The sequence below is a fragment of the Heterocephalus glaber genome, unplaced genomic scaffold, assembly GCF_053883595.1.
Source record: "Heterocephalus glaber isolate CG9 unplaced genomic scaffold, H.glaber_assembly_v1.0 deba00001429, whole genome shotgun sequence".
NCBI lineage: Eukaryota > Metazoa > Chordata > Mammalia > Rodentia > Bathyergidae > Heterocephalus > Heterocephalus glaber.
The window spans coordinates 29,779,867-29,805,425 of NW_028258294.1; the positions used below are offsets into that span (position 1 = coordinate 29,779,867).

General features: G+C 36.4%; 1 protein-coding gene and 1 non-coding gene across 3 annotated transcripts in view; one reads left to right on the forward strand and one right to left on the reverse strand.

Annotated features, from left to right (window-relative positions):
* Positions 1-4,359: 4,359 nt before the first annotated feature.
* Zw10 (zw10 kinetochore protein) overlaps positions 4,360-25,559 on the reverse strand; it is a 34,161-nt gene continuing 12,961 nt past the window's right edge. For both annotated transcript variants that reach the window (XM_087212390.1, XM_004856609.3), the window contains 9 exons: positions 17,629-17,792; positions 16,226-16,408; positions 15,536-15,774; positions 13,217-13,288; positions 11,048-11,217; positions 10,091-10,221; positions 8,939-9,070; positions 7,916-8,118; positions 4,360-4,500 (listed from right to left, as the gene is read on the reverse strand). In XM_087212390.1, coding sequence (XP_087068516.1) covers positions 4,380-4,500; positions 7,916-8,118; positions 8,939-9,070; positions 10,091-10,221; positions 11,048-11,217; positions 13,217-13,288; positions 15,536-15,774; positions 16,226-16,408; positions 17,629-17,792 — 1,415 coding nt within the window. In that variant the 3' untranslated portion in view covers positions 4,360-4,379. The remainder of the gene's footprint in view (positions 4,501-7,915; positions 8,119-8,938; positions 9,071-10,090; positions 10,222-11,047; positions 11,218-13,216; positions 13,289-15,535; positions 15,775-16,225; positions 16,409-17,628; positions 17,793-25,559) is intronic.
* On the forward strand, positions 21,374-21,480 carry LOC147827926 (U6 spliceosomal RNA). Its single transcript, XR_015451700.1, has one exon. It is a non-coding gene; the product is annotated as a U6 spliceosomal RNA (small nuclear RNA).

Genomic DNA, 25,559 nt, shown 5'->3' on the forward strand with positions numbered 1-25,559 from the left:
CCTGGAAGCAGAGGTAGGAATAACAAGAGAAAGCGTCACACCTTCACAAGAAACAAAATGCAGACTTCCCGAGTTTGAAATATACAGCCTGGCACTTGCTTCAGTGATCCAGTGTATCTTTTCAGGGAAAGGGGTAAGGGAAGGGTTACAAATGATGCTAGATGAGCCATGAGATCATGGGTGATAGATATACAAGGGCTCATCATATTGCTCTATTCTTATGTATGTTTCTATTTTTTAAGGGTTTTTTTAAGCTACTAAATGTTCCCCCATTTGACTCAGAAAAAGAAAAAAAACTTGAATCCTTAACACTGGTTTAAAAGGCTATGCACAATCTTGCCTCTCTTCTCCTATGGTTTCTCTGCCCTCCTCACTTCCTTGCTGTTCTCTGAGCTCACTGGGCACATGCCTAGCTTCTTCCGCCGCCAAAGTCGGTCTCTGTTGTCTGCACATGCAACAACAACAAGAGTTGGTCTCTGTTGCCTTTTAAAGGTGATCCACTGACTCACCATCCTACAGAGCCGAAGCTCGCCCCGGCCCCGTCTAGAATTCCTAATCCTCATCACTCTACATGGGTTTTTCCCTAGCGCTTATTATCTTCCAACATAGTATTTATTTATTTTATGTTTATCATTTGTCTTTGTCACCAGAATTTAAATTATTAAAGCAGGGCGGATTTTTGTTTGGATTTCTTTTAACTCAGTGTTTACAATAATAATGTTATCCAATAAATGTAAGTGGAATGAATGTAGAAAGTCTTAAGTCTGTGGCCCAGGAGGTGGTAGATGTCTTTGGCCTGAATGTTTGTCTCTTCCTCAATAGCTGGAGCAGCTAAAACTAATTTACTCCTAACCTACTCTCTTGCATTAAACAATAACAAAAACAGGATACCTGGTTTCTGAAGTGAGGAACTTATACATAGTTTATCAGAATTACTGCCCTCCTTCCCAACTTCTAGGCAGAGATTTCATAACTTGATTTGGAAACATCTAATGCTATTTCCAGTTATAGCTTGTGATATCACAAAATTCTTAACCAAATTCCTCCCAAGTCAGGAACTTCAGTCTTAACTCTAAATCATATGAAAATTGAAATTTTTTTCAAAACTAGAGCTCTGTGGTTTTTAGAAAATTTTTAGGCTTTGGCAATATTTTAAAGAGGAAATTATCACAAATTTCAAAATCATTTTTGATAGTGTGAAGCTTAGACAAACTACTTTTTTGGGCCAATATTTTATGATCACAAAAACACTCCAGGGGTATACACGTATGTGTATAGCACTCAGTACTTGCAGAACACAAAATCAATGCTCACAAAAATCTGGGAATTCTTGCCTTAAGTAATAAGTATTTACAAGCACAGTAAAGGGATTACCTATCTCTCCTTTAACAATGCTACTAATCAAACAAAAGACTGAGGCCAGCATAGTGGTACATGTCTATAATCCCAGCTAGTCAGAAGGCTGAGGCAGGAGGACAGCAACTTACTAAGATCATTTCAAAATAAAGAAATTAAAAGGGCTGAATTTAACTCAATGGGTTAGTGCTTCCCTAGCATGCATGGGGCCTAGGTTCAATTCCCAATATAAAAGAAAGAAGGGAAGGAAAGAAAGACAGAGAAACAAGGAAGAAGGGAGGGAGGGAAAGACAAGAAAAAAATTCTGTTTAATTTACTCACAAGTGATTATTCAGCAAGGCACTGAAGTTTATAGTGTAAGTGCTGTTCAGAGTCTAGATGACTTTTCCAGAGCTGACGAAAGCCAAAGACAGGCACAGGGTAAACAGGCAAATTCTGTAGCTTCCATTTCCAGAGACCAGGGGATGCTTTGCGATGCTCCCAGGTTGAGGAAAGAGTGCCATCTGGAGGATCTCCATTGCCAGGAGAAAGTCTTTCGCAAAACCAAGCAAGGGTCAGGCTACCAACATACACCCTGATCCATACAGAAACATGAGCCACTATCAAATCACCACCCAGACTTAGACTGTTGGCAGACTTGCCTTTTTAACAACCCTTTTATTACAAACTTAGGAAACCTTTCATGAATTTCATTTCTCCAAGCATTTGTGTAATTCTGATTGCTCTTTGCCCATAGATCTAGCTACTCAATGAGTAGGCTGTTAATGCTCCCTTACTCCCATAATCATCATGCTCTTTCTCAAAGGCTCTAGCCCCTTTCTAACTCAGGCTCCCAGTCAGAACAGGCAGTCTCAAGAGCCTAAGAGCTGTCAGACCCAATTCCCACATGTTCAATCAGATGATTCACTCCTACCCAGAATGAACATCGACTTCATCATCAGCTATCAATTTCTTGGCCAGGTAAGAAGACGAAGGCTGTCTGCTCTGTGTGCCATAGCTTACAAACTATTCATTAGATGAAAGTCCCCAAAGACTACGCCACCCAGCCCAAGAACCATAATAGCTGTCTGTTACTGGAAGAAGGGAAGAGCATGCTTTTCAGTTATGAGATCCCACCCTCAAAGTGCTGTACCTGACAAGCAACAGGAATAGCTTCTATGAACAAAAGAAATCTATTGCTCTGTGTAACAGCCCTGTAATGCATTTATTTCAATTCTGCCCTTAGTTCCTCAGTCTCTCAATTGCTGAGAAAAGAATTCTACCTGAAACTATGTAAATTTTCAAAAAACAGGTATTTTCTCTTAAAGCGGCCCCTTCCTCCTCTCTTAAGAAAGCCCACTTCTTTGTTCTCAAAAAACTAAAGCTTGGGCCGGGGATTTAGCGTGTGGTTTCGCCACCTGCTGCGCAAGCGGCAAGGACCCGACTTCAATCACCGGTACCAAAAAAACCAAAAAAAACTAAAGCTTGTTCAGAACATTGTTTCCTTTGTGGGTCCTCACATTAGGACATGCAGAGTATAGACAAACAGCTTGTCATTAACCCAGCTGAATTCTTTTATGAGACAAAAATTAGTCTTTTGTTTTTCTATGACCACATAGGAAAAGAAAGACTAAGCAACCAGAATGACTTGATTAAAGGGGCTAAATCACAACTAAGAACAAGAACAATTCTAGGACAAGGGGCTGGGAGGCTGAGGACTAAGCGAGCCCATCATACTAGAAACACCCTCTAGTCAGCTCATGCTTCAGGACAAAGATCACCTCCTTAGACTATTAGACAAGAGGAAGGAATAAGGGTAATGGGGAGGGAGGTGTAAGAGAGTAACAGGGGAAGATATGTTAATGTATGTATGAAAATACTATACTGAAATCCAGTATTTTGTAAAATTAATATGCACTCATAAAAATATATTCTAAAAAGAATCAGGGAAAAGAAAAAATTATTCTCTGCCCTCTTTTCAGGAGAGGAAACTATTACTTAGTAGAAAGCGACACAATCTAAAGTCCTAGAGAGATCTACGAAACTTTAACATGATGTATACCTCCAGTGGCTGCAAAGATTAAAAAACACAAAAAGTTGAGCTAAAGGATTTTCTATGTCCACCAAATAAAGAATCGGGCTTCAGGACCCAGTATTAGTAGCTCATGGCATATATATTGCACAGGAACAAGGGCAATTTAAAATCTTACATTTGACAGGGTACTGAAACAGTGAAGTTTCAGAATTGGGGGAAAATCCAACCAAAAAAATTTAGTTGAAACAGCAAAAAGTGCCAAAAATACATAACGTTCCAAGAGCCGGGGATGTAGCTCAGCGGCATAGCACCTGCCTGGCAAGCGTGAGGTCCTGAGTTCAATTCCCAGTACCCCCCCAAAAAAAATTTCAAGAGACCTAGGAATTCTTAGAAAGCAACAGGTAGTGCCACAAAGAAAGCAGATGACAAGTCAGTGAGTGTTCTGTGTGGGCCTTATATGACAATAAAGAGAAAGGCACAGAAGATGAGACAACCTGTTGGTCTTTTTGTTAAAGTTCCCACATTCTTAGTCACTGGAAAGAAACATTACAGGAATTATCCCTAATTCTTGCAAGACCAAAACAATCTCACAAATTATTTACCCGGACTCTTAGAATCTCTTGGTTGCCTTAATTCAAAGCCAGGGCCTAAAATTACAATGTATGTTGTTCCCAGAGGGCTATGGAAGCAGCACAAAATACTGCTGTCCAACAGTTTATTTTTTTCTGTCCGTGCATGTGTATGTGTGTGTGTGTGTGTGTGTGCTCTGTTTTTGTGTTGGGAATTGCGATTTCATAATTATCAAAGGAAGGTGGCTAGAGAGTTAATGAATTGAGATTCTTCGCGTCACATCTTATCCTACTATTCTGTCCTTCAACAAGGCCTCATATAGGCCAGGACATAAAGCGTTTTTATGTGAAGTCAAACTTCCAAAAAGTCTTGAAGGGAGTAATTACACCAAAGGAGGAATCCACATAGTCAAGACACAGTTTTTCTCAGAAAAATGTAATTATTTAATCTTAGCAAGGGCAGCTGCTCTTCTTTCTGTGTTCTGGAACAAGGCACGAATTAAAGCTTTTACTTCACTGGAAGAGAATGCACTTGCCAGGGGTCCTTTGCCATCAGCCCATCTGCAAAAAACAAATAAACAAACATAGAATTCTATTTCCTATTATGTCTCTGAAGTATAAGAAAGATTTTTAAATTTCTTGTTTGAACCAAATGCTTATTTTAAACAGAAACACAATAAATCTTGGGTATCCTTCCTCCTTTATAGATCTACCCATCAATATCTTAGGTCCCTCAGCTCACTGGCTGCATTTGGTATCAGCACAGCCAGACGAAGAGAGCAAGAGAGGACAGTAAGTCTGTTCCTTTGTCCTATACTCGTTAAGGTCTCTCTGAACTGGGTAATTATGACCATATTCTCCCATGTCTTGACTCTGTAACTACTTCCTAAAAAGAACAGACAATAAATTTTAACTGAAAAGGGATTGGTATTAAAAATATATAATATATATAAAGTATCATAAACAATATAAAAAACATAAATATATTAAAAAATCTCCCGTTAATCAATCTAGCAGGATAAAGGGAGGAAAAGATATGAACAGCATTTACAGTAAGAAGAAACATGGATGGCCAAAGAAAAAGATGCTCAATCTTAATAGAATTTAGGGAATTGTAAATTAAAATGACAACAAGCTGTCATTTTGTACTAATGAGATTATCAAGTCTGATAATCCCAAACACTGGTGAAAATATAAAGCGAAGGGACAAACTATGAGATATTTGTACAATGGGATTGATAGAGCAATGAAAATGAAGTGCAGCACACAAACCACCATGAATGAATTTCAAAAACATACTGCTGAACAAAAGAAGCAAGTTACAGAGGACTCTGTTTACAGATAGTGAAGAAAAGGCCAAGTCCAAACTTTGTATTCAGAATATGTGTACAAAGAGCAAAATCAAAGGTAACAGGAAGAAGGGGAGCTCTTTTTCAAAGGGGAAGGGGATCAAGAGGTAGAAGGAGAAGGGAGGTAAAGAGGACAAAAAAAGGAATTAAGATGTGTTATGTACATGTGACAACCCCATGCAGGAATGTAAACATTACATATTATACACATGTATTAATAAAAAAAATTATCTGAAAAAAAAGAAAATAGAATAATGGGTTAAGTAAAAAAAAAAAAAAAAAAAAAAGAATATGTATAGCTAGGCATAGTAGCACATGCCTGTAATCCCAGCACTTGCCACTCTGAGGCAGGAGAATAATGAGTTCGAGGCCAGCCTGGGCTACATAGTGAGACCTTGTCTCAGAACAACAACAACAAAAAATATGCGTAAATATAAAACTATAAAGAAAGGCAAGGAAATAACACAAAATTCAAGAAAGTGGGCGCCTCTGATGAAACGCATTTAGAAGACACACATGGTATTTCCAAACTACTGGTTATATTTTTTTCTTAAATTTGTTAAGAGGTACAGTAACATTCTTTTTTCTTAAACTGTGAATATATGCTATGTATACTGTATGCCTTCATATGTATATTTTGCAACCTTAAAATGTTTAAATTACACATGACTAAGGTAGTTTCTCTGGTAAAGAAAATGTTCTTAGTTAGCTTTTTGTTCAGTACTAAGAATGGAACCCAAGGGCACACCTGATATCACTGAGCTACATCTCCACCCTATTTGAGACAGGATCTCACTAGGTTACCCAGGCAGCACTCAAACTTACAATCCCCCTGCCTCTGCCTCTTCTCAGTGCTGATTACAGACATATACACCTGGCTATTAGCTTTGCATTTACAACTCTCTGAAACAATCCTAAGCAGAAAAAAAGAAGTTGAGACGTACCAGTACTGTTATTAATCTCATTAGCAAGGAAGGAGAGGCTGCAAGAGGCTCCCTATTTTTATTTTGTAGTGCTGGGGATTGAACCCAGAAGCACTATATCACTGAGCTACATCCCCAGCCCTTTCTATTTTGAGACAGTCTTGCTAACTTCCCCAAACTGGCCTAAAATTTGTGATCTTCCTGCCTCAGCCTCCTTAGTTATTGGGATCACAGGCATGCACCATCACCTTGATTTACAAGAAGTCTCTTTAATGGCAGATTAAAAATTTTTCATCTGCTGACCTGTGAAGCATATTACCCAGACACCTTTTACCTACTAAGGACTTATTTATAACAAATCAAAACTTTGTATTAACTACAGAGATAGCTTGATGTAATTTTCTTTTCAAGTAGAAGTCTCTCTTGGGGTTTTTTGTGGGTAGGTTTGTTTTTTTGTTTTTCCCAGTACCAGGAATCAAACTCAGGACCTTGCACTCACCAGGCAGGTGAGACACCACTGAGCTACATCCCCAGCCCAGGTTGGGACTGTTTTTGAGACAGGGTCTCACTATGTAGTTCAGGGTGGCTTTAAACTCACTATGTAGCCTAGGCAGGCCTCAAACTGTGGCAATCCTCCTGCCTCAGCCTCCTGAGTGCTGGGATTAGAGGTGTGCTTTATAGTGTTTTAGATTGGACAATATGTGTTGCAAACAGCTAGGATGAGAGAGCTCATATAATTGGACACCTGCAGTAAATTAAACGAAAGCAGAGAGAGAAGTAACTATAGAGATGGAGACAGACCTTAAGGATTCTACAGGGAGTTTCCTATGCAAAGTACACATATTCATTAATAATCTACCATGATGGGACCGGGGATTTAGCTCGGTGGCACTGCACCTGACTCACAAGCACAAGGTCCTGACTTCAATCCTCGGTACCAAAAAACAAAAACTAATCTACCATGATGAAATAAAAGTATCAACGGATATATCACTAACCCCATCACTCTGGTGACGCATATTAGTACCTCTGCACATTGTGATACAATGTAGCATAATGGGCACAGCAACATTAACTGATAGTTAGGTGAAAATATCATCCACTATATTGAGGAAAAGAACCCTTTCTAGTGCATGATACTTAGCTTCTCAAACTATTGTACTCCTTACAGAAAAACTACCTACTGGTCAATCAAAAAGTCTGGTGATGTGATGCTGAATATTAAAGAAAGAAAAAAGTTATTTCTCTGTTAAGAGACCAAAGTCCTTTTTAAAATGCACCCACTGTTGGTTTAAGTTAGCAGCGATTACCATCCAGGTGTAAGATAATGTACTTACTATAAATGCTGGATCATTTGTATTGCATGCCAAAACCACATGTTCAAGATCAAAACAGTATGAATGATGTATTTGATTTTTTTGGTACCGGGGATTGAACTCGGGTCCTTGCGCTTGCGCAGCAGGCGTCAAAACCACTGAGCTAAATCCCTGGCTAAAACAATATGAATGAGAAGTCTATACTAGCCAGTGAGAAAGTAGTAATGAGATTTATACTATGACAGACTACAAAAAGGCCCCAACTACTGCTCTTCAATATGAAACTCTTCCCTGGGTAATATTAACAACTAGCACTGCTACCAATGGCACTATTATCCTTTTGTGGCTGTTCAAGAAATATATGCCTCTATGGAAGGCTTACACGCACCGATCTCCAATTTCTTGCAAGCTAGCTTGTAGTATCATCATCAATTCTTTGAAAGGCATCCATTTTAGTACATAGATTGGAACTTCTTCTTGATACTGCTTGTTCTTGTTTTCTTCGGATAGAGGTGCAAATACTTGGGGTCCTTCATCCATCACTGTTTTGCATAAGGAATATAATCTATCACCATCTTCAGTAGAGATGTCCTAGTTTCGCACAAAGGGAACATAACAGAGTAGAATTGGGCCCACTTAGTAGTAGGGAAAGGATAAGGCAAACTCTCAGCACAAGCTGACAAAGCAGAGTAGCTACAATAGTATGTCTTCCAATTAATTTAGAATATCTTACTAGACACTAGATTCTATCAGGTCTCTGAAAATATTCTGAAGCTAGAATGACACAAAATATGTTTCAACAGATAGCAATTTAGTTTGCCTGCAATAAAGAGTCCATTTCTCCATAATGTGGCAAAGCTTGCTGCAAAGCAGAAGATGTTACTACAAATAAGGGTTTTGTCAATCTATGCTTTAGAAGCAACAGCTAAACAAATCTGGTCAATTTTCCTTGTAGGAGCACACATACATTCTCAACTGTGAAGGTTTGTAGGAAAAGTAGTACCTGCCTAAGACTGTATTCACTTTACTAAATGAAATTATTTAGTTTACTTGCAAACCAAATGACTTCATACTACACAACACAGTATGAAGACTGGGAGCACTGTCCAGTTTTCAATTTCCTCATTCATTATTTATAGATGATAGACAGAGAACAAGTACAATCCTACTTGCTTATCTAGGGATGAAAGAGATTAGCAAGTCTCCAGCAAAATAGAATTAAGGCAAAATTGAAAAACTGTAACAGCATGAGTTAGACAGGAAACATGAGTAATTTCTTCTACCATCTGTGTTGATTAAAAATGAGACTTCAACACTGCTTTCATAATAAAGTCACAATCTGGGATAAGAATTGCATCTCAATTTTTACTGAGTGAGACATCATACTGTATGAGGGATACAGGGCTCTTACCTCAAGGGCAGTGATTTTGTCAATGATTTCAGAAACTGCTGTATTTAGTAAAGTCCCCATAGCCTTGCAATATATATTCACTGGCAGGACATCCTGCCATACAATTCCAAGTCTCTTTAGTTGGTGTAGTACCTGTTAAGAGAACACAGTTATTTACAGAGAAGAGAGATTGTTGCAACTTACATTTCCAGATTTACCTTATTTATTTTCTATGTATATGAGGAAAGAAGAGTTATGTGAAAGTTGAGGTAATCAAGAACATTTGCTTTCTGAATATTTAATTCTTAGCGAGATCCATGGCAGACAAAGCAGACTCATCCTGAGGATAAGAAAACTGCTAGAAAAGATAATTCATTTAAGAGAGAGGAACATGCTCAAACCCATATTTTAAATTTCCCAGGCTAGGGAGAGATGAATAAGAAAAGCACAGAGGATTTTTAGAGCAGTGAACTGATACTATACTGGTACTATACTGATACTATAATGGTAGATACATGGCATTTTGCATTTTTCTACATCTATAGAATGTACAACACCAAAAGTGAACCCTAATACACTCTGGGTGACTATGATATGTAAATGTAAGTTCATCAATTATTAACAAATGTACCACTTTGGTAGGGGATGTTTGGTAGGCCATGCATATGTAGGAGAGGGGTTTATATGGGATATATCTTTATCTTCCTCTTAATTTGCTGTGAATCTAAAACTGCTCTTAAAAAAGACTTAAAAGTGGAACCCATAAAATGGAAAAAAAATATTAAAAACCATATCTGATAAAAAAATTTATAATCAAACTAAGGAATTCTGCTAAATCAACCAAAAAAAATAGAGTAAATAAAATAAAACCAATAGAACTCAATAAAAATAAATAAATTTCCCAAATACAAATTCATAAGTCAACTACTTGCTACAACAGATTTACTAGTCACATTATTAGGTCTATGAAAAAATAGCTTCCTACTGTCTTGGTAGGGCAGGGTAAAGTTCTTAAGAAGAACTATAAAAGTATCTAGATTTTCCAGTGAGGATAATGGAGAATCAACTGAGCTATTTGTTAGGTATTCTTTGCTGCTTTTTTAAACACCAACAACAAAAAAAAGAGCATCTAAGGATAGAGTACAAATTTCAGCACTAGCAACAGCCTCCTACCTGCCGAACTGCTTTACTTGCCGCAGAATAATTCTCTTCATCATCCATGTTTGAAAAGTTCCTAGCACTTGACAATCTTTCCAGAAGTTCACCTTTCTGTACCCGCATTTGGGCCAAAAAACACTCTGTCCCTATGATGGGAAAACAAAATAAAAAGTTCTAAAAGCTGTTCAGAGTAGGAGAGGAGAGAGATAAACATATACCATGTATCTGTTCTGCCCACATGAAGATAATAGCTAGATAATATAAAGTTTGCCCTAAGGCCCCTAAAAAGAATCACTTCTAATACATATAGCTGCTCCTTCCAATCGCATTCTCAGGATAACAGATAAATCTTTCTCAGTAGTTTGTCTAGAGTCTGAGTCAGCTAAGAAAAATCACTTAAATAAAAGCAATTACTATTCTTTTCTATCTATACCACTGAAGAGAAAAATCAGAATTGAAAAAAATAATTGAACCACAGAGATTTTCTGCTTTTCTCAGGCTATCATTATGGTAAACATATTGATTTACCTCATATTTCTATTCTTTTGACTTTAATAATCCCAAATAAGGGATTACGGGAGGGGGATAACTCTCTTAGGGTTTTGCAAAAGAATAAGCTCTAACATTAATGCATTCTTACCAACAATGGTAACAGAACTGTCCCACTACAAATCTTATTATGTGTCATTCTACTAACATAATTCTGATTTGGTGACTTCAGTACATATCAACAATGAAGTTTGAAATGCTAATATACTATGAAATTATATCACAAAAAAGCAATGCTTCCACAGGCTACATTCACTTTATAAAATTAAATAACTAGAGACATTTGGAAACTAAATGACCTTCCACTTTCCAATACAGTTCAGGACCACCACCTAATTTCTAACCACCTCATTTATAAATAACATAGATACTAGGCTGAGAAGATGTAAATCTGTGTTTTCCCAAATTTAAGATATCAGTTACCAAGTCTTCTGAAGCCAGGTACAAGATCCACAAAGGTAGTAGTGCCATCACAAAGAATGGGCGCAAGACATAACCTGAACTGGTGCCCCAGGGTCAGCAAGTGGTGAGCAATGTACATACAGTTGTTATGGTGAATGGCAGCCAACTGGGGAAGTTTTTGAAGATTCTCCCTAGGCCAGGAGGAAGGGTAGAAATAGAAATCACCTATTACTGAAGCCAAGGCTGACAAAAAGTCACTACTCCTCTAATGTGTCATGATGTCACTAGGCTTAAGTAATTGTCTGCTTTATAAATGCTGCACATAAGAAGATGAAACCTCATTCCCACATCCATTCAACTGAGGTCATCCTGCCCAAATATGACCTTACCCTGTTAACTAACCCAGCTATTAACAAAAAACAAAGATCAAAAGAATCTACCTGAGTCAACTCTTTGTACTAGAAACCTAGCAGGACTATACATAATACCTTTGAAATTTAATTCTGAAAGTCTGTGGAAATACAGGTTTATTTCCCCTTTCTCCAAATTCTCATTTCATTTATATAATGAAGGACTTACCCATTTTCTAATTCACTAGCTTTTAAAGCTAATTAATTACAGATTAGAGTCACATTGGAAATTTTTTAAAATACAGATGTTTAGATTTTACCCCAAGCAAATTAAATCACAACCTCTGAAAATAAAACCTGGGCATTTATACTTCCTTAAATCTTCCCTAATGATTTTAATTTTCTTCCAGAATTTAAAAATCACTGCTTTAATTCTTGGATACGTATCTGTCTATCTACCCAGCTTAGGAAGAAATCTTGTCGTGTATTTCTGCTATACACCCATCAGCATCATTCAATAAGCACTTTCTAGTTTGCTGACTGAATGTTGGGCTGGGATATACAAGCCAGAAACCAGCACCCTGAGGCAGCTCTCCTCATTCCAGGCTATATGTCAGAATCATTTGTGGGGATTTAAAAAACACAGATGCCTGGGTCTTACACCAGACCTATACATCAAAAGCACTAGGAAAAAAACCTAGGCAAATATGTGTATCTTGGAAGCTCTATAAGTGATTCTAAAATGCTGCCAAAGCTGTAAATGTAAGGCAGGGGTTCTCAGAATATGGTTCCCTGACAAACAACACCAGCACCTCCTAGAAATTTGTTAAAAATCCAGGTGGCATCCTCCCTGCTTCAGCCTACAGAATCTTGGGCAACCTGTGTTTTAACAAGGCTTCCAGGTGGTTCTGATGCCCACTGACGTTTGTGTCCACCACAGAGTTCAAAGGTCATACAGAAGAGAAAGAGAGGTAAATCTAATGCCACAGCAGTGGGAAAAATGTTTCTAAAACACAGAAATGGGACAAAATAAAATTTATTAACAAGAAAAGAAATGTCTAAGCCACCGTCTGACTTAAGAACAAGGCCATAAACTGACCCATATGTTTTCTTTTATTTCACCACATTTAAAATAAGAACTTTAAACTACAGCAAAGAGAATACAAATAAAAATAAGCCACAATAAATAAGCTCTTTTATAATGGAAAGAAGAGGGATTAGTCATAAACATGTGAACAGTTCAAAAATCTGAATGAAAAAGATACTTCAAATAATACTGATTTTTTTCTTTGAAACCACAGTTCCTTGATTGTGAAACAGCTTTGTTGAACTATTACTAAAAACACTTATTAAAAAGCATCTAAATATTTAATTTGAATTTAAAAAACTGGGAAGCTTGAGATTTGAGTAACTTTTCAGAATAATAGATCAGATACAGTCTGTGATGCTAGAAGATCATACTAAACAGCATTCTCTCTGCAAAACTACAAATGCCAAGGGAAAATGTAGTACGTTTACCAGACAGCATATGGAATAATGTCCTTTTTGTTTTTTTTTTAACCAAGAAGAGTTCCAAAAATGCCTAGGCATTAAAAATAAGTAAAGTTCTTTTGAGTTCTAAAATTTGTTACCCACTATACTGCAAGAATACTGTAAAATTACCCTTATCAATTTAAGAGTAAATTCCCAAGTCTTTTTAAGTGTTTTTAAATGATTTATTGCATTTTCTTATGAACTTTAGTACCCAAAATATTTTCAGTGAAAATATGAAACCACTGGTTTTAATTTAACAGTTTAGGCATACAATTATTACATAAAAATGAGATGCAGTGGTACTTACTTATGATATGTTGGCACAACATCATGGAACAAATGGAAGATATTCCTCACTGAGTAGAAAAGTTGAACAGCACTAAAAGGAAAACAAAGATTTCAGAGAAATGCATAAGAATATTCTGAAGCTGAGGGTAAAAACAATCAAACTAAATATACTTTTAGTACAGGTCATCAATTAAAACCATGGTTGCAGAGAAAACCTGCTTTGGTCACTGCTAGAAAACACCACTAATCTAGATGGAAATACGTTTTCAACCAGTATTTACTAATTAAATTGCAGTTCTAAAAAACCTGGATCCATTAGTAATTTTAAGAACAGAAGCATTCAGCCTAAAGCCTCTTTTCCATTTATCAATTTGTGTTCTGCCAGGACCCAGAGTATCCTTTCAGTAACAAATGGAGCTAAGCCTCAAGCAAATGTCACCTACTTACTGCTGTACTGTGCAAAGGGCACGGTATCAATAAAGGCACTCACTGGGTTCCTTGAGAATCAGTCTGACTTCCAGCTTTCACCTTTTCTCCTTTCCAAATGCAAGGAGATGAATCAACATTTTCTAGGATAGAATCTAGCTCTCAAGATTTTTGCCCTTTAAATCTGGTCTTAAAGCACCTAAAAATTGCTATTAAAATGTACTTTAAAAGAGCAAATCTAAGGTTTGCTTACCTCAACGTTTAACTTATATACCTTGAATAATTCAGAGGGATTCCATAAATTCTTAGAAAAATAAGTCATGGCTGTTATCTTCAAAAACACCATTGCTACTAATTACCGTAACTGATTGAATTAATTCACTTTATTTTTGCTGAGTATGTTGCTGTTTGACATTTGATAATGTGGAGGGGGGCACTGTAATGGAGTTGTGTTTTTGTTTATCTTGTTAAAAACCATCTCTTTTAGTGGAATGAACATCTATAAATATTTAGTACATAAAAATAGTGTTTGGTATCTGTTTTCTGAGTAAATTTTAAAATACTGCTCCACATCTCTAACTTCTGATCTAATATATTATAGGAGAATGCTATGTGAAGAAATAATCATATCTATATTTATTCTGCCAAAAGAATATATATTTCCTTTATAAGTATGTATTTTTCTTCCTACTTATAATTAAAACTGGATGGACTTGGGCCGGGGATTTAGCTCAATGGTTCTGCCGCCTGCCTCACAAGAGCAAGGTCCCAAGTTCAATCCCCAGTACCAAAAAAAAAAAACAAAACTGGATGGACTTATAAATATGATTCGCTAAAGCCATGGAATTATCTTGGCAAACATGTTCTTTCTGCAGCAAAATGAAGGGGTTTATTTGCACGTGAAGATTAAAAACTGCAGCTCTGACAATGTGATATTATTAAACCAAATCTAATTAAAATTGTTTTCTACTATAGAGATAAGAAGTAAACTATTAAATACAGATTCAAACCAAACAAGGTTTTGTAAATCTGTGTTATAATCAACTTGGGCTATGGCCTGCCATTTTCTTCTCAATTTAATCTAGGAGTAAAAAAGGACTTTATTAAACAAAAAGAAATTCAGTATGAGATATAGACTAATCTGATAACACTTATCACAATGTAAATTAGAAGAGGTCACCCTGAAAGGCTGAAGACAGATCTGTGGTATGTTCTCTTCTTTTCCATCGTTGGCTGCCTAAGAAATTATTATTGTTTTAAAAATAAACCTTACTTTTTTTTTTTTTTTGGTCGAGACAGGGTCTTGCTATGTAATTCAGGCTGGCCTTGAACTCACTATGTAGCTCAGGCTGGCCTCAAATTCATGGACATTCTCCTGCCTCAGCCTCCTGCAAGCTGAGATTACAGATGTATACCACTATGTCTGGCTAAAATAAAAATAAACATCTTAAATGCAAAATTAGGGCCTGGATTTCAATAGGTAAAAAGCGGGAGCATATGGTATAATTATTACTATTACCATCACCACCACAAGTAATAGTTAACATTTGAGTACTAATCATTTTCCAGGTACTTTACATAAACTGTCTTGATTCAATTTTTATAATAAAAGGTTAAAAAATAAACAAAACTTAAAGAGTGGTTTGTCTAAAAGTAATTAACCATTTTTGACATTAAAGAAACATATATGCACATTCATTTAGGTACATCTACAGTATTTCTCATACTTTGCTCTAACATCTATATGTTGTTGTAAATAAGAAATCAACAGGTATCTCTGTGCACTTTCTAGAAAGAAATAGTAACTATAGGATAAGGAAACCCAAGAATTCCATATGATTTTCTAAATAAATGTCTAGTCAGATAAAACATTCTGAATCACTGGCACTTTCAGACAACTCAAAATTCATACCACTGATCACTACTGGTTGTTGCTTCTTGTAAAGTCTGATAGGCAAGCTCCATTAATTTCTTCACTGATTCACTGATGCGGCATGTGGGCAAAGAAAAAGAATGTTGGTCCAGTGTATTTTCAGGCTCTAAATTCACTGCTCCATCATACTGAACTGCAGACACTTTCTGCACTGCTAGTTTGTCATCTTCACCAGGACTGGGTAAGTCTGGGACTTTTATCTTAGAATCAGGAACAATCTAAGATTCAAACATAGACACAGAATATGCACTGTTTTCAGAATAATTCAAATGGAAGTACACAGCTAAGTATAAGACAATGGCTGTTTTCATGATGATAAAGGCGCAATTCTATACAGTAATTAAGAGAATTGAGGAGACATGGCATTATTTTAATGACAACTCAATCTTGGGTGAGAGCTACACCTCTGGCCCTTCATAAAATTTTTTTTATTTTCAGAATGTCTTCCTATACTGCCCAGTTTAACCTCAAACTTACAATCTTTCTACCCCAGCCTCCAGAGTTGCCAGGATTACAGGCATATGTCAACATGCCATTAGGATGACTTCAAAGAGGATAAGACTAATGCTGCCTCCACAAGCTCAGCAACTGTTGTGCTCCCTTCTACTTTACTGTATGTGTCTCAAAAATAAGCTTATTCTTAAATACAGTGTAACATAACCCTGGTACCTTCACAGTATTGTGAATTTCAGAGGTCATTAGGTTTCTGGCTGTCACAATCACTTCCTGGCACTTCTTATTAGCAAAATGAGAATTGATATTACGAGCATATTTCAGCAAATCAGTAGTGTCCCCTTTTAAAAACCTCATTTCCTTTAGGGCATTTTCAAATTCTTCAGTGGACTGTATGATCTGAAAGAGAAAAATATAAAAAAAAGAGAATTATATACTGTCATCCTTCAGTATGTGTGGGGGATTGGTTCCAGGTCCTCCTTAGATACTAAAATCAATGGATGCTCAAATCTCTTATATAAAAAAGGTACAGTATTGGCATATAACCTCCACATATCCTCATTTAAATCATTACTTGTAATATTTTATACACTGTAAATGCTATGTAAATATTGTTGCACTATATTGTTTAAGGAAAACTAAGAAAAACTTTACATATTCAATAGAGACACAAGTATTTTTCTAAATATTTTCAGTCTGCACGAGGTTGAATACATAAATGCTGGACCCAAAGATACAAAAGTTCAACTGTCCATATATTTAAGTCAATGTTAAAATTTCAAATCCATGGGCCGAGGATTTAGCTCAGTGGTTCTGACGCTTGCCTTGCAAGCACAAGGACCAGAGTTTGATCGCTGGTACCAAAAAAAACAAAAATTTCAAATCCAATGTATACAAAAGAACAAGAACAAGATGGTCACTTAGATCTTAGAATAAATCACCAAATACTAGGTTTAAAAAATAGTATACATTTTTCCAGGCTTAATTTTATTAGGTAGAATATCTGCAACAGAAATTGCTGACTCTGGTAAAAGTGAAATAATTTTAAAATAAAAAAACTTACTTTAGTAGTCAAGAAAGTACTAAAATTAAGCCAAAAAATCACATAATAGCCACTATAGCTGATCAAGTATAAAAGAATAAAAAAATACACTTAATAATATACTTTGCAGCCAGGCATGGTGGTGCATACCTATAATCTCAGCACTTGAGAGGCTGAGACAGGAGGATCACAAGTTCAAGGCCAGACTGGGCTACCCAGTGAGTTCAGAGCCAGCCTGAACTACAAAATGAGACTCTGTCTCAAAAAACAAAACAAAACAGGGCTGGCTGGGGATTTAGCTTAGTGGCGCCAACGCCTGCCTCACAAGCACAAGGTCCTGTGTTCAATTCCCGGTACCAAAAAAAAAAAAAGACATAGATATAGATAGATAGATAGATAGATATACATATATATATTTCCCCAGAGAGACAAGAAGCCAGAAGATAAATTACACAGAATCTGTTTTATTTCTTATTTGTAATTTTTCTACAGTTGTAACTAAAGAACAAAAGACCTGCAAGAAATAAACAAGATAGCAATAAGAATGAACAACCTTCTGTGATAGTCTGCTCTTTACCTCTTCATATTGGTGTAGCTTGCTGCTGTTTGTTGGAATAGAATAAACCAAACAGTGCTTGATGAGGCACTCAGACAAGTCCTGCCAGATCACATCACCAAGCATCTCAGCCAATATGATTGTAGATGTTTTTTCATTTTCTAAGTCAGTGTCAAGTGGCAAATCTGAATTCAAAAGAAAAAGTTTTAAACAAGACCCACTTACAGTTCTGATATATTCTTAAATCCCCTAGTTTTCTAGAATTTTTCAGTTTGGAGGTGATGGGAAAGAAAACAGCACAGATAATTCTACAGCTATCCCAACAACTGACTGTGTGGGACAAGGCATGGCACAGAATTATGATTATTTTATTTTCACTGTTCAACTGAATCATGTGCACTGTGTAACTGCCTGTTCTGTATAAGGTATTAAGCCATCTACATTGTGATCATCTACTGTTAATTTACTGACCTATTATATGACAAGCACTCAGAAGATCTGCATTTGACATTGAAACCAGGTTAGAATAAAAGCTTAATAATGAATAAATGGAGGAATGGGATAAAATAAAATTTATTTTAAAAAACAATGAATAAACATACTTTTTTCATCTCTGCATGGGCTCTAAATATTTATCTTAAATAAAATACCAAAAATATACTTTACATTAAAGCGTAATATATCATCTACCAAAGAATATTTTAATGCCTCCTCTCTAAGCTAGCTTATGTCTTTTTTCAAGCACAATGAGGACAGTATATTTAGAATATCCTCTTAATCAATTAAATAACAGTTAAGAACCAATGGCCAGGCAGAATGAAGAAGAGCCATAAAAGGAACTGGCTGTTTGGAATTTAGTTTCAATTTACAAAGAAAGTTCCAAGAGTTGTCTTAGAAAAAGGTGACAATATTATCTTACAGTGTCTAAAGTGTATATCTTACAGTGTCTAAAGTTGAGGTGTGCATTGTCCAATAAAATAATGTGACTGAAGCACTAATATTTTTATTCTAATTAATCTAAATTTACATTTAAAATGGAAGGAGGGATGTACAGTTATAAAGGGAAAGCACAAGGGGCTTTGTGGTAATAGAACATTTGTGTATCTTAACTGTAGCAATGTTTACAAATATCTACACTTGATAACACTACACACACACACATACAAGTGCATGTGAAATTTGAATAAACTGAATTTTACCAGTGTTAATTTCCTGGTTTTGATACTCCATTAGTGGCACAGGATGTTAACACTGGGGAAAACTGGGTGAAGGGTACACCTCTTTATAAGGTTACTTTAAAATACAAATTTTGAAATCAAAACAAGGAAACTGTAAAATACTTTCTGTTAAATGTAACTTCATTGTTTTGGTAGGATATTTCTTTATTTTTTTTTTGATATTTCAATATAACCGCTGCATCACTAACAATTACTATTGCATTGTCAGACATCAGTCATATAAGTCATTTCTACTATTTCACCTACCACAGTGCTGATCCAGTCAGGGTACACAGGATAATTTCATTCCAATGACCTTTTTCTCTATATGTTATTGTATCAGCATTATGTGTATTTGAATACTTTACGCATACATCACAATTTACAGTGATCTATATATACATTGTAATAGGTAGTTAAAATGAAATGTTTATGATATAATTCTTTTTCTAGTTTAAGAAAATAACTGGGCAGAATTTTAAAATTTAAATCAAGGCATACTACTGATGAAAAATCAAGGTTAGATGCAAAAACTAATAGTAACAGTGAAATAGTAAAGGAAAAATATCAGGTTGACCACAGTGGCAAACATCTGTAGTTTCGGCTACTCAGAAGGCTGAGACAGGAGTTGCCTGAAAAACACAGCAAAACTGTCTCAAAATTTAAAAATAAAAAAGGGCTGAGGATGAAGCTCAGTGGTAGAGTGCTTGTGGACAAGGCCCTGGGTTCAATCTCCAGGGGAAAAAAAGTCTGGAAGAAAGTATGCTACAAATATCATGATGAATACAAACTACAATTTGCTACAACAGAGCTAAAACAAAAGAACTGCTTGCTTATTGTATAAAAGAATTTTAAGACAATAAAGTGGACAATATTAAGAAATATTTTCAGGAAATATACTGTAAATTTGACATGCTCCCTTTCCCAAAAAATACTGTGAAAATTAGACTCCTGAAATTAAATGTCTAACAAAACTGGGATTTTAACGGGATCTGACCTTCTTACTTTGGCCAGCTATGAAATGAATGGATTCACCAAAAAAATAAAAACTTAGATGGAAAGATGGCAAAAGAAACTATTATTCCAGTAATTACCAGTGAAATCTTGTCAGAAAATTATAAGGAAAAGACATTTTATTAAATGTGAAAATCTTCAATTAAGCCATCATAGAATATTTACGGTTCATAAAGATCTTTTTTTTTTTTTTTTTTTAAATTTCAGTCCTTTTTTTTTGGTACTGGGGATCGAACTCAGGTCCTTGCGCTTGCAACGCAGGCAGCGGCACCACTGAGCTAAATCCCCGGCCCCATAAAGGTCTTTCTGACATCTTAGATCAACTAATTCAGTATCTGAAAAACTGCAAATTCCTTCTTTAGCTGTTGCTATGGTTTTTATCTAGATGTCCCCCTAAAGTCTCATGTGCTCATAGGTGGGGCTTTGGGGGGTGACTAGGAAAAGCGGTGTGATACTCATCAGTGGGTTAGTCCACTGATGACTTTATATGTAGCTAAATGTGATTTGGGAGGTGAAGCCTGGCTGGAGATCAGTCACTGGAGGCATGGCCTGGAAGGGTCTATCCTTCCTCCTCCTCCCTTGAACCCTCTCTCTGCTTCTGGTGCCTTGGCATGAGCTGTTTCTCCTCTGCCATGCCACCCTGCCTTGGAGCCAGCTGACTATGGACTGAACCTCCACCAACTGAGCCAAAATAAACTTTCTACTAGTTATGAGTGAGTACTGTGTCTCAGTGACCAAGAAAGTACTGTAACCAATACAGCTGCAGATGATACTTTGGGTACATTCTGTCTAAAAGAATGCCCAAGCTGGGCATGTAGTACACACCTGTCATCCTAGCACTTCGGAGGCTGAGGAAGGAGGATCACTGCGAGTTTGAGGCCAGCCTGGACTACACAGTGAACTGAAGGCCAGTCTGTACTACATAGTAAGACTCAGTGTCACAAAAAAAAAAAGAACATCCAGGGCTGGGGATTTAGCTCAGTGGTTTCGCCACCTGCTGTGCAAGCGTAAGGACCCGAGTTCAATCTCTGGTACCAAAAAAAAAAAGAACATCCAAATTTACAAATAAATAGTCAATTTATGACCTTAAAAAAAAACTGTGACAAACTTTTTTCTTTTCTTTAATGTTTTCCATTTGTCAAAGAAGATCTCCACTAGATATGAAAAAATTCATCCCTATTACAAAAGTGTTCCCATGCTGTTAGGTTGAAAAGTCCAGATGTAATGAAATTATAAAACAAGATGTTGATGATTCCTTTATTACTGCACTCCACTGCAAGATATGTGTGTGCATTTTTTTTCTGAAATGAACTCTATGAAAAGTGTAATGAATACTGTTGGTAAATCATTCAGTTTATATACTATAAATTATCCTTGGTTTATGGAACTGTTGAAAGAAACAGAAGACAACAAATATAATGGTCCTGCGTCCTTTCCCAATGCTTATTAGTTGACTCTGCAAGAGTTCTACGAAGATTTATTACAATGTTATTTTTCAATTCAAGATTTTCTTGAAATAAAAAGAATGCCTGCCTGTGCCTGCTTCGGTAGCATATATAATAAAATTGGAATGATACAGAGAAGATTAGCATGGCCCCTGAGCAAGGATGACACACAAATTCGTGAAGCATTCCATATTTTTATAATTTGAAATAGGAAGAAAAGGTCGTCCAAAGGGGCAGGGGTGGTGGGAGGGGAAGGGGAAAGGAAAAATTATGAGAAAAGAAAAAAAATGGATATGAAGTCTATGTAAATAAGGAAGGGTGGAGGGGGTGAAGGGTGCACAGGTAATAGGGACAAAATAAGAACCAAGATACATCATGTACAGGTACAAGCACCCAATGTAAACATATTGTATACAAAAAAGAATGCCTGCCAAATATTCAAATGACCTAAGATAAAAAAAGGGTAATGTATTTCATGTTCCATTAATGATACTACATTATGCACAAACATGATGTCTGTGTGTGGCACATATAAACACATAAAGACTCGCCAAAGGCTGAACTGTAATTATCTCCCCGTAAAATTCACATTTTGAAACCCTAGCTTCCAATGTGACCATATTTGGAAATGGGGCCTTTCAATGTGGTCATAAGAGTAGAGCCCTGACCCAATATAACTGGATGACTGATGTCCTTATAAGAAGAGGAAGACACCAGAGATGCAGCACACTGGGAAAATGCACAGTGAGGCACACTGAGAAGGTCACCTGCAAGACAGGGATAGGCTTCAGAAAAAAACCAAACCTGTAGACACCAAGGCAATGAAGATAAGGGGAACTTAAAACTATGTTACTGAAAAAACGAAGGATGTTTATATTGGTAGTAAAATGGGAAAAAACAGCTACTGAAAAGACTCTGCAAATCTATCAATCACATGAGATAGGAATTAAGATTTGTTTTGAATGATTCCACATAATAAAATTAGTATCAATAAAAAAAATTACAGGGCCAGGGATTTAGCTCAGTGGTTTCGCCACCTGCTGTGTAAGCTCAAGGACCCAAGTTCGATCCCAGGTACCAAAAAAAAAAAAAAGACATCACAGGACAATATATTTTGAACAAATTTTTAACTAGTCTTAAAAGTTAAATTTGCAAAATGGAAATTTTGGTTATATCACTGAGTATAGATAGGAGAGATGAGTTTTAAAAAACAAAACAAAATCCTTCCAGATACTCAGAGTTACCCTGAGGCAGGACAGAACACTTTACCAAGCGAGTTCCTTCTCACTAATGGTGCTCAGAATGGCTATCTGACCAACTGCTGGAGCCAAGGACAAAAACCGTGAGATCATCTCAACAGATGCAGAAAAAGCATTTGACAAAGTCCAATACACATTCATGATAAAAACCGTGCAGAAAGGGCTGGGGATGTAGCTCAAAGGTTCTGGCACCTGCCCCCCAAGCGCAAGGTCCCGAGTTCAACCCCCAGTACCAAAAAAAAAAACCTGCAGAAAGTTGGAATAGATGGTCTTTATCTCAATCTGATAAAGACAACTAAGACAAACTAACAGCCAACATCATACTAAGCAGAGAAAAACTGAAAGCTTTCACTCTAAAATCAAGAACAAGACAAGGATGTCCACTGTCACCACTCTTATTCAATATAGTTCTGGAAACATCAGCCATAGCAATTAGATAAGAGAAAGAAATAAAAGGAATAAGGATAGGAAAGGAAGAAGTTAAATTATCATTATTTGCAAATGACATGATACTCTACATGAAGGCCCCAAAAACACCACCAAAAGACTTCTAGATTTAATAACCATATTCAGTAGCATAGCTGGATACAAAGTCAGCACTCAAAAATCAATAGCCTGCACCAAGGTCCTGAGTTCGAGTCCCAGTACCAAAAAAAAAATCAATAGCCTTCCTGTACACGAATAATAAACTCACTGAGAGAGAAATTAGGAAAACAACACCTTTCACAATAGCATCCAAAAAAATGAAATGCCTAGGAATCAATTTAACAAAGGAAGTAAAAGACCTCTACATTGAAAACTACAGTACTCTGAAAAAGGAGATCAAAGAGGATATCAGAAAATGGAAAGATCCCACGTTCTTGGGTAGGAAAAACCAGTATCGTAAAAATGGCCATACTTCCAAAATTGTTATACAGATTTACTGCAATCCCAATCACAATTCCAACAGCATATCTCACAGAATTAGAGAAAACAATCTTGAAATTCATTTGGACCTAGAAGAGACCTGGAACAGCAAAGGCAGTTCTGAGCAACAAAGGCAAGGCAGGGGGGCATCACAATCCCTGACTTGAAATTATACTACATGTTTAAATATCACATTGTTACTTTGATATGAGAAAACAAAAGAGGAAATAAGAACCAAACTGTGTAACAGGTATTGGGAAACTGGAAGAAAATGTTCAAATGAGAAAGTGAACAAGGGAGGGGGGAGGGGGAAAGGAAAGAAGGGACAAGAAAAAAAAAAGAGAATACAAGGAAAAAATGGAAAGAAAGCTTCTGTAAATAAGGAGAGGAAAAGGGGTCGGGGGGTTGGGAAAAAAAGAAGCAAGATATCTCATGTACAGGTACAAATTCCCTATGATGAATGTTATCATTATGTATATCTAAAATGTACCAATAAATGTTTTGCTTCCAAAGAAGGGATGGCTATCAGACCAACTGATGGAGTTGATAGAGAAGATTCAAGCATCAGGGATAACTGGATTAATCACCTTTCTGATGCCTTTCAATCCTTAGGTGCTTTGTTTACAACTCTGTTTACATCTAATACAAATAAAATTCTATTTCTGCCTTAGTGAAGAATCTAGGGACAAGAAAAACTACCTTGGATTTCTGCAATTTATAGAAGGCTTTAGAACTCTCTTCTCCTGTCAAATAATATAAGGAATTCATTAGGACCAGGGATGTAGCTTAGCAGCTACATCCTGGAAAGTGCAAGGTCCTGAGGTTCAATTCCCAGTACCAAAAAAAGACAAAAGAAAAAAAATTTTTTTAAGACTATGTAGTTAGACTGCCCTTGAATTCATGGGCCTCCTGCCTTAGCTTCCTGAGTGCTGGAATTACAAGGGCATGAACCACCATGCCCTGCTATGTGATTTATTTATAACAGTATGTAAATATCAGGTAGACCTGCAAAGAATAGCAACATTTTTTTTTTATTTCTCCAGAGCAAGAATGTTGGCTGCACTATTCAACAAGACAAATTAAAAAAAACCAAAAAGAGGGCAAGTCAACGGAATTAAAAAACATTATTAAAATAAAACATCAGAAGAAACTTTACTTTTAATAGTATAACAATCCAAAAATTTGATTCAAAGCAACACAGAAACTATATTTCTGATATGAATATATAAAGATCTAACCAATAAGCCCAATTGAAATGTAACTTGTTTCCTGTTAAATTCAGTTAGTTTATCATATGAAAAAATGTTCAACATCACTGGTCATTCAAAAGATGCAAATGAAAACAATGCTGAGATTCCACCTCACCCCAGAAAGAATGGCTGCTATCAAGAAATCAACCAATAACAAATGCTGGCAGGGCTGTGGAGAAAGAGGAACCCTGCTCCACTGCTGGTGGGAGTGTTAACTGGTGCAACCACTGTGGAAATCAGTATGGAGATACCTCAAAGAACTAGGACTGGGAGTCCCATTTGACCCAGATATTCCCCTGCTGGGTATCTTCCCCAAAGAATTAAAAGAATCATACCACAGTGATATATGTGTACTCATGTTCATAGCAGCACAGTTTGTAATAGCTAAAACTTGGAAACAGCCCAAATACCCATCAACTGGAGACTGAATCAAGAAAATGTGGTTTTTTTAATACAATGGAATACTACTCAGCCATCAAAAATGAGAAATTAAAGACATTTATTGCTAAATGGATGCACATCGAGGCAATACTCTTAAGTGAAATAAACAGGACATACATGTGTAGATACTGAATAGTTTCTCTAGTGTGAAAAACTGAAAGTGTAAATAAGGACTAAAAGGTATAATAGATAATGTGAAATAGGAAGAAAAGGGAAAAAGGGGAAGGGGAAGTGGGAGGGGTAGAGGAAAGGAAAGGAAAGAAGGGAATGGAATTAATATGAGAAAATGAAAAAAAGGAAACAAAGTCTTGGTAAATAGGGAGGGATGGAGGGGTTGAAGGGAGGGCAGGGGAAGGGGGAAAAAATAAGAACCAAGAAAGTATGTAAGGGTCCAAATTTCCAATGTTGAATGTCATTATA